This window comes from Orbicella franksi, chromosome 12 (genome assembly GCF_964199315.1).
Source record: "Orbicella franksi chromosome 12, jaOrbFran1.1, whole genome shotgun sequence".
Classification (NCBI taxonomy): Eukaryota; Metazoa; Cnidaria; class Anthozoa; order Scleractinia; family Merulinidae; genus Orbicella; species Orbicella franksi.
The window spans coordinates 8052108-8065790 of NC_138156.1; the positions used below are offsets into that span (position 1 = coordinate 8052108).

The 13683-nt window shown below is 38.5% G+C and overlaps 2 protein-coding genes across 2 annotated transcripts; both read right to left on the reverse strand.

The window, feature by feature from the left end:
- Positions 1–131: 131 nt before the first annotated feature.
- Positions 132–6519, reverse strand: LOC145463864 (uncharacterized). Its single transcript, XM_081447659.1, has 8 exons — positions 5474–6519; positions 4807–4917; positions 4050–4208; positions 3441–3556; positions 2539–2644; positions 2069–2200; positions 1801–1859; positions 132–1553 (listed from the first exon to the last, which is right to left on the reverse strand). Exons 1-7 carry the CDS (start codon positions 5783–5785, stop codon positions 1809–1811), a joined length of 987 nt encoding a protein of 328 aa, XP_081303785.1. The 5' UTR covers positions 5786–6519; the 3' UTR covers positions 132–1553; positions 1801–1808.
- A 357-nt stretch (positions 6520–6876) lies between these two features.
- Positions 6877–13626, reverse strand: LOC145463863 (uncharacterized). Its single transcript, XM_081447658.1, has 3 exons — positions 12907–13626; positions 10793–10864; positions 6877–10088 (listed from the first exon to the last, which is right to left on the reverse strand). The coding sequence occupies exons 1-3, from the start codon at positions 13278–13280 to the stop codon at positions 9137–9139; spliced, it is 1398 nt and encodes a 465-aa protein (XP_081303784.1). The 5' UTR covers positions 13281–13626; the 3' UTR covers positions 6877–9136.
- Positions 13627–13683: the final 57 nt, after the last annotated feature.

Sequence of the window (13683 nt, forward strand, 5' to 3'; positions counted from 1 at the left end):
AATACAAATGCTTGACTCAAGTAACTTTGTCACACAGTAATATATTATACAGATACTCGTTTCTCTGTGGCTTAGTGTTCAACAAAAACTCAAATTATGACAACACATAAATAATCCGTTTGGACTAAAAATACATCTTCAATCTTTTAATCCTTCTCATCTAAGACTCTCCCTCTCACAAAATTTAATAACTGCACCTCATATCTATTAAGCATTGAGCTGTAGAAAGTTAATCTGTCACAACCTAACGTTTTTTGAACCTAACCTTTATTGAAACCATATATGGTTATCAGGGGAGAGGTGGGGGGGGGGGGGGGTGGTGTGGTGTGGTGATAAAGGCCTACCACACCACCCCTGTTTGGTCTTGAAATGTTGCTTCTTCCTTTACTTAAACTTCTTCTAACCATTTTCAGCATATAGGAAGAAAAGTGATAGCTTCTCAAACTCATTAATAATTCATCATATTTCAACAGAGGAAACCATAAATAATGTGATGGCATGGTGTTTGGATATCTCATCCTAATTAGCATATATTTTTACGGTTTTATTTCTCGGTTTTCTCCCAAGTCTGAGTTTTGATTGAGAAGATATATGTAACACTCAAGACGGTGTTTGATCACATTTCCGAACACCACAAAGTTCATCAAAAGTACTCCACTATGCATCATATTTTCAACTCTCTTCTCAATGTTTGGAAATGTGGTCAAACACGATCTTTTGTGTCTGACACATTGCATAGCATACTAAACTTTTCCCTGGGTTTTCCATCTTTGTCAAGCATGTCAAGAGCCTTTTGTACTGGAACTTCTTAAAATTATTTCACTGTTACTTACAATTGAAGGCTTTCATGCAAAAAGGACGTATATAGTATTCTGGGCCGATTTTTATTTTTTACAGGATAGAGCTAATTTTTGGCAGACTGACTTGTTTTGACATGAAAAGCATTGCTGCATAATTGTTTTTGTTGATTTGTGCTTTGTTTTCGAGAAATAACGTATGCAAAAAACTCAGTGTTCCAAGGGTATCTTTTGGAGATCTTTAGTTGAACGAAAAACAAAAGAAACCTTTTGTTTTGCTAAACGATGAACAATCTTACCCAAGTTTCTGTTTTGGGGTTTGTGTCTGCTAACCACCCCATGTTGTGTTTATGCTTTGGGGTTTGAGTCTGCTAACCACCCCACTTTGTTTGCAGGGTGTGTCCGCTAACCACCCAATTACCTGTCCAAGGTGTGTCGCTACCACCCACTCTCGTTGCTATCCCAGGGAGTACCCAGTGCCCATGGTCCCATTTACTGCCAGATTTGTCTTGTTAGTTTTTGTCCATACAATATTATTAGAGAGCGAGTTGTTGTTAACTAAGCATTACAGTCACTTCCCATCATTCAGCAATGCATTACAATAATTTAATTGAACATTGATAATACTTGTTAATTTTATCCTTGTTGCAAAATTGGCTGTATTTCTAATAAATTGACTTCAAGAGTAATACAATTTTTATGGATGAAGAAATGTTCCTGATCGTTGTCAACTATGTATACATCAAAACATGTCACCTGTTAAAAAAAGAAATCAGAGAAAAAAAAATAAATGTTTTGTTTTAAAACCAATTTTTTGGCTTTATCACTGTTAGTGACTCTAACAACGGAACTACTTGTAATAAATATTATCTTGAATTATTTTCAAAATATATTCTTGACTGGTGCAAAGCAGTTTTCAGTAATGAATAACAGTACTATTGTTCTCTATGAGTCACGATTTTCGTTTCTTCTCAAAGCATTAACATCCTCAGTAAGATCTCACCTGCTTTATCACCTAACTGGCTTTCCTTTATTCTTGGCCCATTGCCGTAGAAGCTCATCCTGAAAATATAATATAATAATTATACAGCTCTTACTATTGAACATTTCAAGAACACTTGAGAAGTGTGAGAACAACAGAGTTCAGCTAAATCTCCAGCTTTTCTGTTATGCACTTGTCACATGTTTTTTTTTAAATTTCCTAGATGGCATGCTTTTGTATTCAACAACTGCATTCTCTTCATAATATTAGTTATTGCATTGTGTCTTACCTGTTGGACAAGCTGTTTTTCCATTTTTGCACACAACTGCTGCATTTCAATAGTTACAACTTCTTTGTCTCTAAGTTCAACAATTTTTGATTGGAGTTGTTTCTCCATTACAAAGCAATTTGGACACTTGCCCTGCAATAAAAGAAAACAAATTAGTTGTGACTGCTGTTACTGTGAAACTCAGAAAGCCATGAACACCAGACATATTTATGGGATGTTCTTGTGTAGCAAGGGAAAACCTAATTACAGTTTAAGTGTGAGAAAGCTAAACTGCAGACAGCAACAGTAATTAGTTTGTGGCTTTGAGGTTTTCTCGCGTGGACAGTACAGAATTAAATGAAAGTGTTCACGGTTTTTTCACTCACACAGTTAAAGCAAATTTCACTTATACTGTAAATATGAAATTCTGTGTTCTACTGGGCCTTTGTTTGTCAAATTAGATACAATAAAAAGCAGTTCTAAAGTGGTACCTGATTTGATGATTTCATGGATTGTAATTTGTGTTTCAGCACATCTGTTTCTTCTGTTACTCTTTTGAGCTCCTTGGTTAGCTCCTCAAGTTGCAGCTGCCTCTCCCTGCAAAAACATTAAAAAAAAGTTATTAAAACTAAAAGTTGTCAAATATTAAATAATATCATTATACAACAAAAAATGGAGGTTAACCCTTGAACCTCAATTATTAACCAGACATAATTTACCAAAAATTTGTCTTCAGAAGACTTACTCATAGACATGGCTTCCACTATATTGTCACATGTTTAACTGATGCAGTGCTGGCTTTTGAGCCTTTGGATGAAACTCTTTAATGTAACAGCTCCATGAAAAGATATGAACCAATCCTGTCATGATCTCCCATTTATTATGTTTCAAAAGGTCTATTAAGTGCAGGGCTGTCATTAAGTTTTGAGTCAATTGCAGCCTTGAGCTTCACACCTGTAACAAACTTGTTGCCTTTTGAGTGAATTGTATTGCCTATTAAGCCTACATAGCCCAGTTCATCTGTAACATCAAGGGCCCATCAAACAAACTCAGCTGCAGCAGGTGTTATGGGTTACAGCCCTTAATGACAGCCCTGAAGAAGGTTTTATTTTTGAATGTCTGAATAAAACCCAAGCATGTCACCAATGAAATGAGAGCTATTGATCAGAAGCTTCATATGGTATATATGGTATTATAATTATTATGCCTTACAACACAGCTCAAACTCATGAGTCTGCAGATGAGACTCCAGTGTGTGGAGAAACAAAATTAATAAAAGCATCAAATTCATATTTATTTATTCTGTCATGTAATGTTGCTTGCTTTACAATTTTTTCTAGCAAAAAGAAATCTTATAAGTCAAGGGTTTTAATAGTCACAACCAAAAGATCACCTTGAATTATCCTTAAGAGCATCAGCCATATGCATCTTCAAGACTTTCATCTTACCATCACGGTCTGTGAGTTCCTTGAGATGCTGAGCTTTTAACTCCTCCAATTCGTGATCAAACTAAGAAAAGAAGTTAAACTAAATTATGGCAAGTGCTGTCAAACTGACCAATCATTTCTAAGCTACCTACTTTTTGGATAAAAATTGCAGGAATCTAAGAAAGAAATAGCTGCTCTTTAAAATCTAATAAATGTTATCCAGGAATAAACTGATTTGGTTTTAAAAGGTATTAACAGGCCTACAGGTATAACCAGCAGGTGTATATCAAAGGATCGTTCCTTGAGCTACAATTTTAAAAGCAGGTAGCCATAATTTGCTATGGGTTCAGCTTAGCTAAGAATTTGTAGAGCAAGATGTGAAAAAAGTATTATGAAGGATGTCTGGATGACCATCTGAAAAAGCCTGTTTTAGGCTTTTCTCAACTTTGTCACATGCAACAAGTTTATGATGAATCTATGAAATGAGGTGTTTGATGTCACTCAAAATCAAACCCAATAACTACCTTATGATTGCCACTAAAGACACCAAAATGATCCTCTTTACGTATCCTTACCTCTTTTTTCATCTTTTCTTTTTCGTTTTCAAAGCTGTCTTTCAATTCACTGATTTCTACATCTTTGTTTTTCACAATCGTCTTCTTTTCCTCTATTTCTTTCTCTCTTTCACTGATGATTGCTTTCAATTTCTTAATCTGCTCTTCAAATTCTGCTACCTGTTGAGTAAACATCAGGGCTGTAATAAAGTTTTGATTCACCTGTAACCTTGATCTTCATGTAACAAACTGCTTACTTTATGGGTGAATTTTAAGGGTCCATCAATCATGAGCACACAGCTGTAACAAATGCTATGGGTTACAGCTCTTATTGTCAGCCCTGAACACGATATGTGTAACATCACTGATGGTTTACAAACCCTGTAAAGTTCTTGTAATGGCTGGGTTTGTAGTATGTTCTAATAGCACATTTGCACGTTGGTGTCATTTGACTACAACTACCAGAATTCCTATCGTTTTTTTTTATTATTTAAATTTTGAATTCCCAGTGGGGTTTAAATAAGAATTGCCCTAATTAGGATAACAAACAGAAAGAGTGAAGGATTCTGATAGTTGTAGTCAAACAACATCATCATGCAAATCACCTATAGGCTAACTTTCAGAGAAGAGTTTTCCTATAATAAAATTATGTCCATAAGGCAAATCCTCCTTCCATAAATGAAGACTAAAGAGGTTGAAGAATTCCGAATTCCCAGTCTTATGGCAATTATGGAGTGAAGTTGCCAAAAAATTATTTCATATAATTATATTTCTTTACCTGTACTTTGAGTTTCTCCTCCAGTTCCGTTATTGTGTTGGCTTTCTCGTTGATTTCAGTTCTTAGCTGTTCAATTAGCTTTTGAAGGGATAGGATCTTCAGCTTCAGTTTCTGAAAACAGATTAAAAATGCAGACAGGTTGTTGGTAAACTAATTTCTATCTAGCCTAACTGTCAAACTAAACCAAAAATAAATGATTGTTAGAAATTCTAAGAGTTTATTCGGGTCAGAATTTTTTCAGAAATGTGTTTTGCAGTCTGTGATACTTTTGGAAAATCATGAAAAAAAGCTACAAAACTTGGTGCCACAAACTTCACTGACATGTATTTAGACCTGTCACTCCAAGAGGAGCACAAGCCATAACGGCACTAGAGCCTAAGGGTATTTTGAAAACCATTTTGCCTGTAGCCTACGTGTAGCTGTACCCAACCCTGAGGAAAAATGTTTTTCCTTGGGGGATGGGTACAGCTACACATAGGCTATTTTGCCTGAGGTTGGGAATTTGACCCCCTGAAAAATAAAAATGTCACATGCTGGGGGGAGCGGGGGGAGGTAGGCTGTTGACCCAGAAAGGGGGGTTTCAAACCGACTAGTACATCTTCCTAAAAATAGCTCAACCAAGATTTTAACTCATTTCACAGTGATTTTATACACAACAGTGACTAACCTCAATTTCTTTATCCTTGCCATTTTCTTGTGGGCTGGAAAATTTTCTTTCCGCTTGTTGTTTTACTGGAGGTGTTGTCTTAATCTCATCAGTGTTTGGAGTCCTTCTGGGAGAAGTACTTGCTACCAAGGGTCTTTTGGTCGCTGTCTTTAACTGAATCCCTCTAATCATATCATGGGACCACTCTGGTTCTCTAGCACTGCCTGCTAAAGGTGGAGAGTTAGATCTCCATCCACTTCTTACTGGGGGAAACTTTGTCGGAGAACGCCTTGTGGGCTCAATTGGCTTCAAACCAGTTCTCATGCGAGACATTGCAGCCAAAGTAACACGGCTTCGTCTGTTAACGTTTTGATCCTAGGTGAAGGGTTAAACTGCACTTCGTCCGATAAAAGCCAAAGGAAAGGCAAATTATTTGCAATCAGGTCTCAACAACGTCGCTTTATGGAGTTGTTGCTTGACACGAGGAGTTCATTAGCCATGTCAACACAATTTACCCAAATGTACACAAGAAACAGTTCTCAATAGTCGTGATAAAAGCATTAAAGGATTCATTTCATCCAGACGAGTAATGAAACGAGCCAAGCTTGCTCGATCCGAGGTCCGGGGACTTGATCGTAGAAACTTTATAAGTGCGTGGCAAGTTTCACTTGGTAACCAGCGAAATAAATTATAATTCCTACGAAATTACCGGTTTGCTTTGATCGGCAACTCTAAAAGGAAACCGAAGTCCTCGATCTTGATCTTGTTCTGCAAGCCTTGATGTCTAATGTGGTGCTAAACGCGTTAATTGAATTTTATGTGTAAATCTATCCGACCATAACAACCACTTTCACACGCTCCGAGGAAAGCCGTTGTGGTGTTTCGCCTTTTTCAGCCACATTCCTTCAGGATGCGACTCCAACTGTTCTTTGACAGCAAATTACAATAGAGTCTGATCGCTAGGATGTCATTAAGTTGGCTTATGAGAACAACAGCGACAAACGTCAACAAAAAGTTGGCCAACGACTAATCTGCATTACAAAGCAAGTGACCAACGCTTGTTGCTGTTCGCCATGTTTGATCACTCGCGGAAACTGGTGCGAGTTAAGTTTGTTTACAAAGAGTCATGGGATATCTGGGGATATTCAGCGCGGGAGACGACGGTCTACAAAATTTTAGAATTATTATTTTACGCCGTGCAAGTTTTGTTTTGTTCTCTGACTCAGCCGAAAATAACGAGCTAGTTATGATTTTAAGGAATTCATAACTTAATCAAATTAACGCAAACAGAAGGAAGTTAGCACGAAGTATAAAAGGAATATTTCCTGGTGAAGGAAATTAACAAGGACGACAAAACGAAGGCGCTTTTGTGAGGACAAATGAAACAAATGTTAATTATCAAAACAAAATTAATATCACCTGAGTAACGAAGGCACAGAGATAAAAATACCGCAACCGTATGATGCTTTTTGGCGCGGGTTGAGGCCGAGAGGGTATTTTGTGAGGGCTTCTATCAGAATTAACATACGGTTTCTAAACTGTCTTGGTACATATTTAGGAGGAATTTTGCCTTTAAAATGGTTTTCTCTGCATGTTAACTTTCTCAACATCAACTTTGGAAACACTGAATGAAATAACGTCGTTGTGAGTACTGCAAGAACATATAATACGACGCAAGGTCTGTGGGGAGAGGGGTTTATAATCAAAAGAAGCGGCTTAGACCGTGGCCTAGACTGGATGCGTATATTGCGAGGAAGGTATAATTTTGAAGCAAGGAGCTTTGTGCTGAGGAGTTTGGCAGCTTGATTTCAAGAAACCGCTTTCATTGATTGTTAAATTTCTGACAAAAGAAATTGGCGAATTCGTTACCCGTATAGGGTTTATTTTCAAAGTAGTCCTTCTCACAGTTCTTTCCCAGATCAGTAACGACGCGCGTTGCGTGGATATTTTCTATCGTGAAGGATGAAAATGCGTGTGATTTGGTATTTCTTGAAACGATTAATGAGATTTCCGAAACTCGAAGTGATCTTAAACTAACTTGGGAAGTATTAACTTGGGAATAAGGCTTAACTCTCTTAACGTTTATCCACAGGACCTTGTCTTTACTCATTCTGCACAGATGATTGGTGGACTTAAAATGAAGGGATATAAAAGAGATGAATCACTTTGCTCTTATACGAGAAAACGACTATCTATCTCTTTGGAAAGCTTTGAAATAGACGTTAATGTTTTCAACGAGCTCTTGCTAAGAGCTCTTTTCACATAGAATCAGCAAAGTTATTTGTTTCTAAAGAAACTGTCGGGCTGCGCTGGGGAGCAAGTGAAACATTTTTTAAAACTATTTATTTGCCTAGTTCCTAGGCCTCCATAATTCATCCCGGTCAATAGTTTTCGGGTCACGTGGTCGAAGGCGAAAAGTGTGGCTACTCCGGCTGTTCGTCTCGGATAAGTCACCGAAACTCAATTGCCCGTGAAGGCCTAGGAGAAAGCCTATTAACTTATTAACTTGAACTTGAAAAAGGTAAATTCACTGCCGTAACGAGTTAGCTTCAAAAACTTGATTACTTTTAAAGGAGCTCAGTCACGGTATTTTGAGTTGTTTTGGCCGTGTACAAAATTACCTTTAAATTGAAGGAAACCTGAAAATACCGGTAATGGTTTACTAAGATAATAGTAAACCATAAAGAAACAACGATGGTTAAGGATGGAGAAGAGTGACGCGGATTACAAACGACTAACTTGAAAAATTTAGCCTAAACTTTTCTAGAGGAGCAAACCGTGACGTAGCTCTTTTAAGTTGATAATCAGCTAGCTAAGGGTCTCACATAAAACTAAGGTTAACCGCCAAAAGACTGGACACTCAAAGAAAGTTGTTGATGTGTTGAAGATAAATATTTATTAATTGATGATTAATTCAAACCACATCGACGACTTGTGCTTGGGACATGGAGTCATTCCTTCCTCTAGGGAAGGGTGGGTTTTACCTCCGAGCCGGTAAAAACGCGCATGATTAAGTTTTGTATTATATTGCATATTTACTCTTTCTCCGATAAATTGTTATATTTTTGTTTTCAAACCAGATTTTAACCCTTCCAAACCAGAGTGATCAATAGCCAAGAGTAGGCTTTTGGGTAAGGCTCCGTTCACATCACGCCGGAGAAATTTGAAAACGCAGCTTTATTTCAACGGTTAGGCCTACCGTCTACACTAATCCGTCACGAAAACGGAGCTTTTCGAAAACGCTCATCAAACCGGAGGAATTTGAAAACGCTGGCTACGCGTTTTAGTGTGGACGGAAAACGTTTTGAAAACAGAGCTTTTCGAAAACGATGACCATGTGATTTCCCTGAGCGAGTTTTCCTCAAACGCAAATCCACAACGACCGCTGATTGATGCGTTTTCAACTTTCTCCGGTGTAGTGTTGACGGAAAACATTTGATGCGTTCTCAGAGTGAAAACGCAACTCAATAAACGCCACATATTTTCTCCGGTGGAGTTTAATCGTTGTAGAAATTGGTTTCTTCAAATTTCATCTCAGTCATAAATAACTTTCTTCTTAGAACTTAGTGTCGTCTTAGAACTTATCAGATACCGCAAAGTTTTATGCCGTAATTCCGTAGAAACAAAATCAGCAAATTTTGCCTAGATTATTTCTTCAGGTTCACTTATTTAAGGGTACGACCTCTAATTATGAAAATCTGCTAAAGCAGCAGCTCTAAGTTTCTTCTCCGCAGGCTTAAACGACCGCGCCTCTAACACGTGATGGAACTTTCTTCGACCAAATCGGCTCATGTATTGAAGAGGTACATTCTGGTTCAATAACACCTTTTCGCTCGTACTCGGCCTTTCTTTGTTCGAATCTTTCGATGCATTCTTACTGGCCTCTTTGGGCGGTGGGCCCGTTTGTTGCCCTCGAATCCGAATAAAAGCACTTTCACTAGGAAGTTTTCTCGCGGTCTGGTAAGGTTTTGGAATGCGATCAGCGCTCGATGAATTTGTCGAGCTAAATATCTCGCATTTACCAACCGCCACTTGCGTTAGCTTTGATTTAGCGTTCGCAGATGGAACCGTACTTCCCAACTGCAGGTTACCTCGCGAGTTCAATTGCCGAGTTGGAAGCAAAACATTTTCATCACTCTCACTACTCGGAAGCGTTTCCACAATTGGTTTATCCTTCCTTTCAACCTTTGTGGTCATAATGTTTTTCTCTCTTGCCGTTCGGTGATTTTTAACGGGACATTCTGTCCACTGAAACTTCGGAAGACGAATTCTTTCTTTGTGAAATCGTCTCGATTCGTCTGCCGATTGATGTGTGGCTGAGTTTGAAATCGGTTTCTCTTCCATGTGATGCGGTACGTCAGGCTTTGAAGGCACGCATGGGAGAATAGTATCTTTAGTTAACTCGGGAGCGGTTGGAACAACATCTTGGCGACTTTTTGCCGCATCCGATTTTTCTTCCTCCACTGTGGTGCTCAGTTTTCCTTTTCCAGTTTTCTGGGAAACTTGTTTGCCGTTTGAAGCAGTTACTATGAAAGGTAGAACCTCACTGTTCAACTTGCCGCCATTGCCGCTCGGCGCGGGTTTTCGATCAGCATTGTCCGTTCTCTTCCCTGTGAGACAGATGTTTTGTAGATCACTGCAAAAAGAACTTCACAAAGTAAGCGCGATTTAGGAATACACACAAAAGAATTTTCTTCTGGCTATCGGCTTTAATGACATTATGTTTGTTTTGGTCTTTGTTTGCTGCGCCCTGGGATTGGCCCGTCTGAAAACTTGTGCAAGACAACGTGACCAATCACAGTTTAGACATTGTTTTTTAACCAATCGCAGGTGCAAAACCAAAACCAGCGGGGCTTTTCCGGTCACGTGTTTTTACCTTGAGTTCTTATTAGTCGCCGCGTGGCTTTAGCTACACCGTTTGGTGTGACTTTCACAACAGTAATGAAACACCTCTGTCATCTCAGTCAGAAGTTCACACATTACTTGGTTCTTACTTATTAGCGTCAGAAAGGAATCTACTTTCTTAAAGGTGATCAGGTGTAACCGAAAGACTGAGAATTGCTTGCGTCCATTTAAAACGGTTTTCCGCCGGCTATTGATAGTCAATGAAAACTCGGGCAAAAACATGCGACCCCTTCCAAGCGCGGGAAAAACAGCCGTTGGTTTTTGATTTCGCCTTCTGATTGGTTGAAAAAAAACTGTTTGTTTGCTTTGACTGGTTAGAGCAATTACAGAGCTTAGCAAATAAATTCGAAAAGAAAATCCGTAATTGCTCTTGAAAGTCAGTCGAAAGTGATAAGTCTGACCGTTTAAAAAGGAAACGCAAATTAATGTCCTTACCTTCTCATTGCTGCCACTCTGTAGTAGTCTGACATGGCCTCGATGAACTTCACTCGATCAAAAACAGTTTTGCTGAAGTGAAAATATTACGTAGCAATAAGACATGGCTAGAGAAAGTATAAACTTACACCCCACATAGAATGGAGCAGATGGAAAGGAAATATGGATGATACTTCTGAGAAATGTTTAGATGGAAGACGAGAAAAATGCGAGCCTTCACTTCAAACGTTTGATCTATTTAATCAGGTAAAAAATTTCAGATGAATCACTGAAAAAGAATTTTTAAACAAATGATACGAATGTGAGGATTATTTTAAAATGGCTCGGCAAAGACGGAAAGTTAATAACATCGCGGCTGAGCGATCAAATATTTTGATCCAACACCGTTCACCACACCAAGCCAGACATTTTCACTTAACACGCGCGACGAGCAATGTTTCATTGCTTGGTGTGTTTATCCAACACAAAGCTTGATAGCAATCTTCGCTCGTTTAGCCGAAGCTTAACACAAACTATGTGCAAATAATTTTTCGCGAAATAGGCCTAACTAGAAACCCGTAAAATTGCGTAAATGGGAGACAAATTATTTGAACCCAACTGCATCAAAAGGAATATATAAAATATTTATAACGATCAGAAATAATTCACCTTTCGTCTGTATTTGTGTCTATCCCCGCTCGGTGGGGTGAAAAGCAGGATTCGCAGAGTTTTGGCCAATTTCGTTTCGCTACATATTTGTAGCTAACAGCTATATTGCTTAAAAACTTCACGCGGGATTTAACGAGTTTCTTGCGCGCAATTTCTTACGCTAAGCGCTGCCAAGTTCTTAAAAAATCATTAAGTACGGAAATTGTGGGTGTTGGCGGAATGGCATCTTTGATCGGACATTTTGATAAGATCACACAAGTAGAATTTATTGTTCATGAAAAAAACGTTTTTAGGGAGAGCAAACTAAGCGAAAAGTTAAAATAAGTATATTTTCTGGTTGGCCATATCATGACAGGTCACTTCACAAACTCAACGAACGAGAATACGATACTGAGCTATATTGAAACTCTGAAAACTGGAAGTGTTTCATTAATTTTGGCCGAGATGCGATTATTGTAAAGCTAAGAAAAAATTAAAGACATTTAAAAGATACTAAGAGCGCAAAGGCAACGCCATAAAAAATCGCGCATTAATACGCAGAAAAACTCATGAAAATTCAGGGCAAATGGCACAATATCATCCTCTGAAGTCATCCGTTTTGCGTGCTTACAAGTTTAAAGTGTTCAATATTTCTCCACACGCCAACAACCTTCGCAAGTACGGTAGACGCCCTCGAAACACGTCTTCTATCAACTCAGGCTTTTCGCTTTCTTCTACCTAAAAAATATACGAAAACTAATGCAAGATTCCTATCTTATCACGTTGTGTTGAATTGCCCATTTCAGCATGAAGCTATATTCGCAAACTATTTTAATCAGATAAGATTGTGAGTGAAAATTACGGCGCAATAACTTTCATCCGCAACGTATTGTTTCGTAGAAACATAGCGCCGGGCCCTCGGGCCAAATGTCTAATTAAGCATATAAACATGAAATTTGGCCAAAGACATGCCGAAGTTAATGTGTCAATTTTTCAGGCGTGCAACTGTAGACAGGTTCATTAGGCTGAACGAAAATTACAGAAAATAGATATTCTTCGTAACTACCAACAACGTCGCTTGAAGTTGTATTTCGCAACTTCTGTGAAGATTATGAAGCTTGTAAAAAAATAATCACAGCGGAGCCAAGATTTCGTTTCGTTGATCAAAACTTTGAACATTTTCAAGTTTCTTCGTTTAAGGAAGTCGTTTGAACAACCTGCAAATCCATTTGACATCAATCAACCTGTCAGTTTGTTTTATGAAACCAAATGCGAGCAAAACATGCCTACTTCTGTTATTAAGAAACCATTTAGATTTCCTCGTTTTTAAAAATTGAATTCCAAGGCGTATAACTCTTGAAGTTTAGACTGAGTTAGGTGACATATTATTGCCTTTTGAGAAACATTTTCCCTTCTTAACAATAGCGTTCAAAACCGAGTACAACCCCGCAGCAAACAATTAAAACATGATGTAAACAAAAGCTCACCTCAAAGCCCCAATCTTGGGCAAGTATGGATCGGGAACGTCGACCCCCAATACTGGCCTCCATTCATCTTCTCGCTCCAAGAACGTACTGCAATGATTTTCCCTGTACTGTTCGATATAGCGATTAGATTTCTCATAATGTCGAAAAACAAACCCACAATCGGCAAGGGCAATTTTCCCGTCCTTCCTTGGGTTGCTTAACGACGCGTGTTTTGTTGGCTTCCGTGAAACTTTGCGCTCGAGCGATGGCGCCCATCCACAGATGAAATCTTTCTCCCACACTTTACTACAAACACAACTGGAGTCCTCGGTTTCTAGGAGGCGATTTTCGGCGATGTCGCTGTCATCGTCCAGATCTTCACCAAGCGCTTCCATCGTTTTTAGTCGTAGAAACACATCAACACACTTTATGTTAATGATCCGATCAAACCTTCGCCTGGGTATTAAATTATTGATTTTTCCCTTCAATGACTTAGTGAGCGACTCGCTGATTGGCTATTTTAAGCACCTTCTAACAATAACATGGAAATTGCTTTCGCTAGGTTAAAGAGAAAAATTATGTTCGTTTTGTGCATGTATTGTTTGTACAAGGCCTAAGCAATTTCTGTATTCTTCACTGTCAATTCACACTTTAAACATGCACATGTAAAAAAGTCTAATGGCCGCTTATGCCAGACGTGATAATTTCTTGCATCCACCGTCTAAGACAAATATTGAACATCTTATTTTTTCAAGTCGCACACGATAGAATCTTACCCCAACTCACCGAGGTTCAACT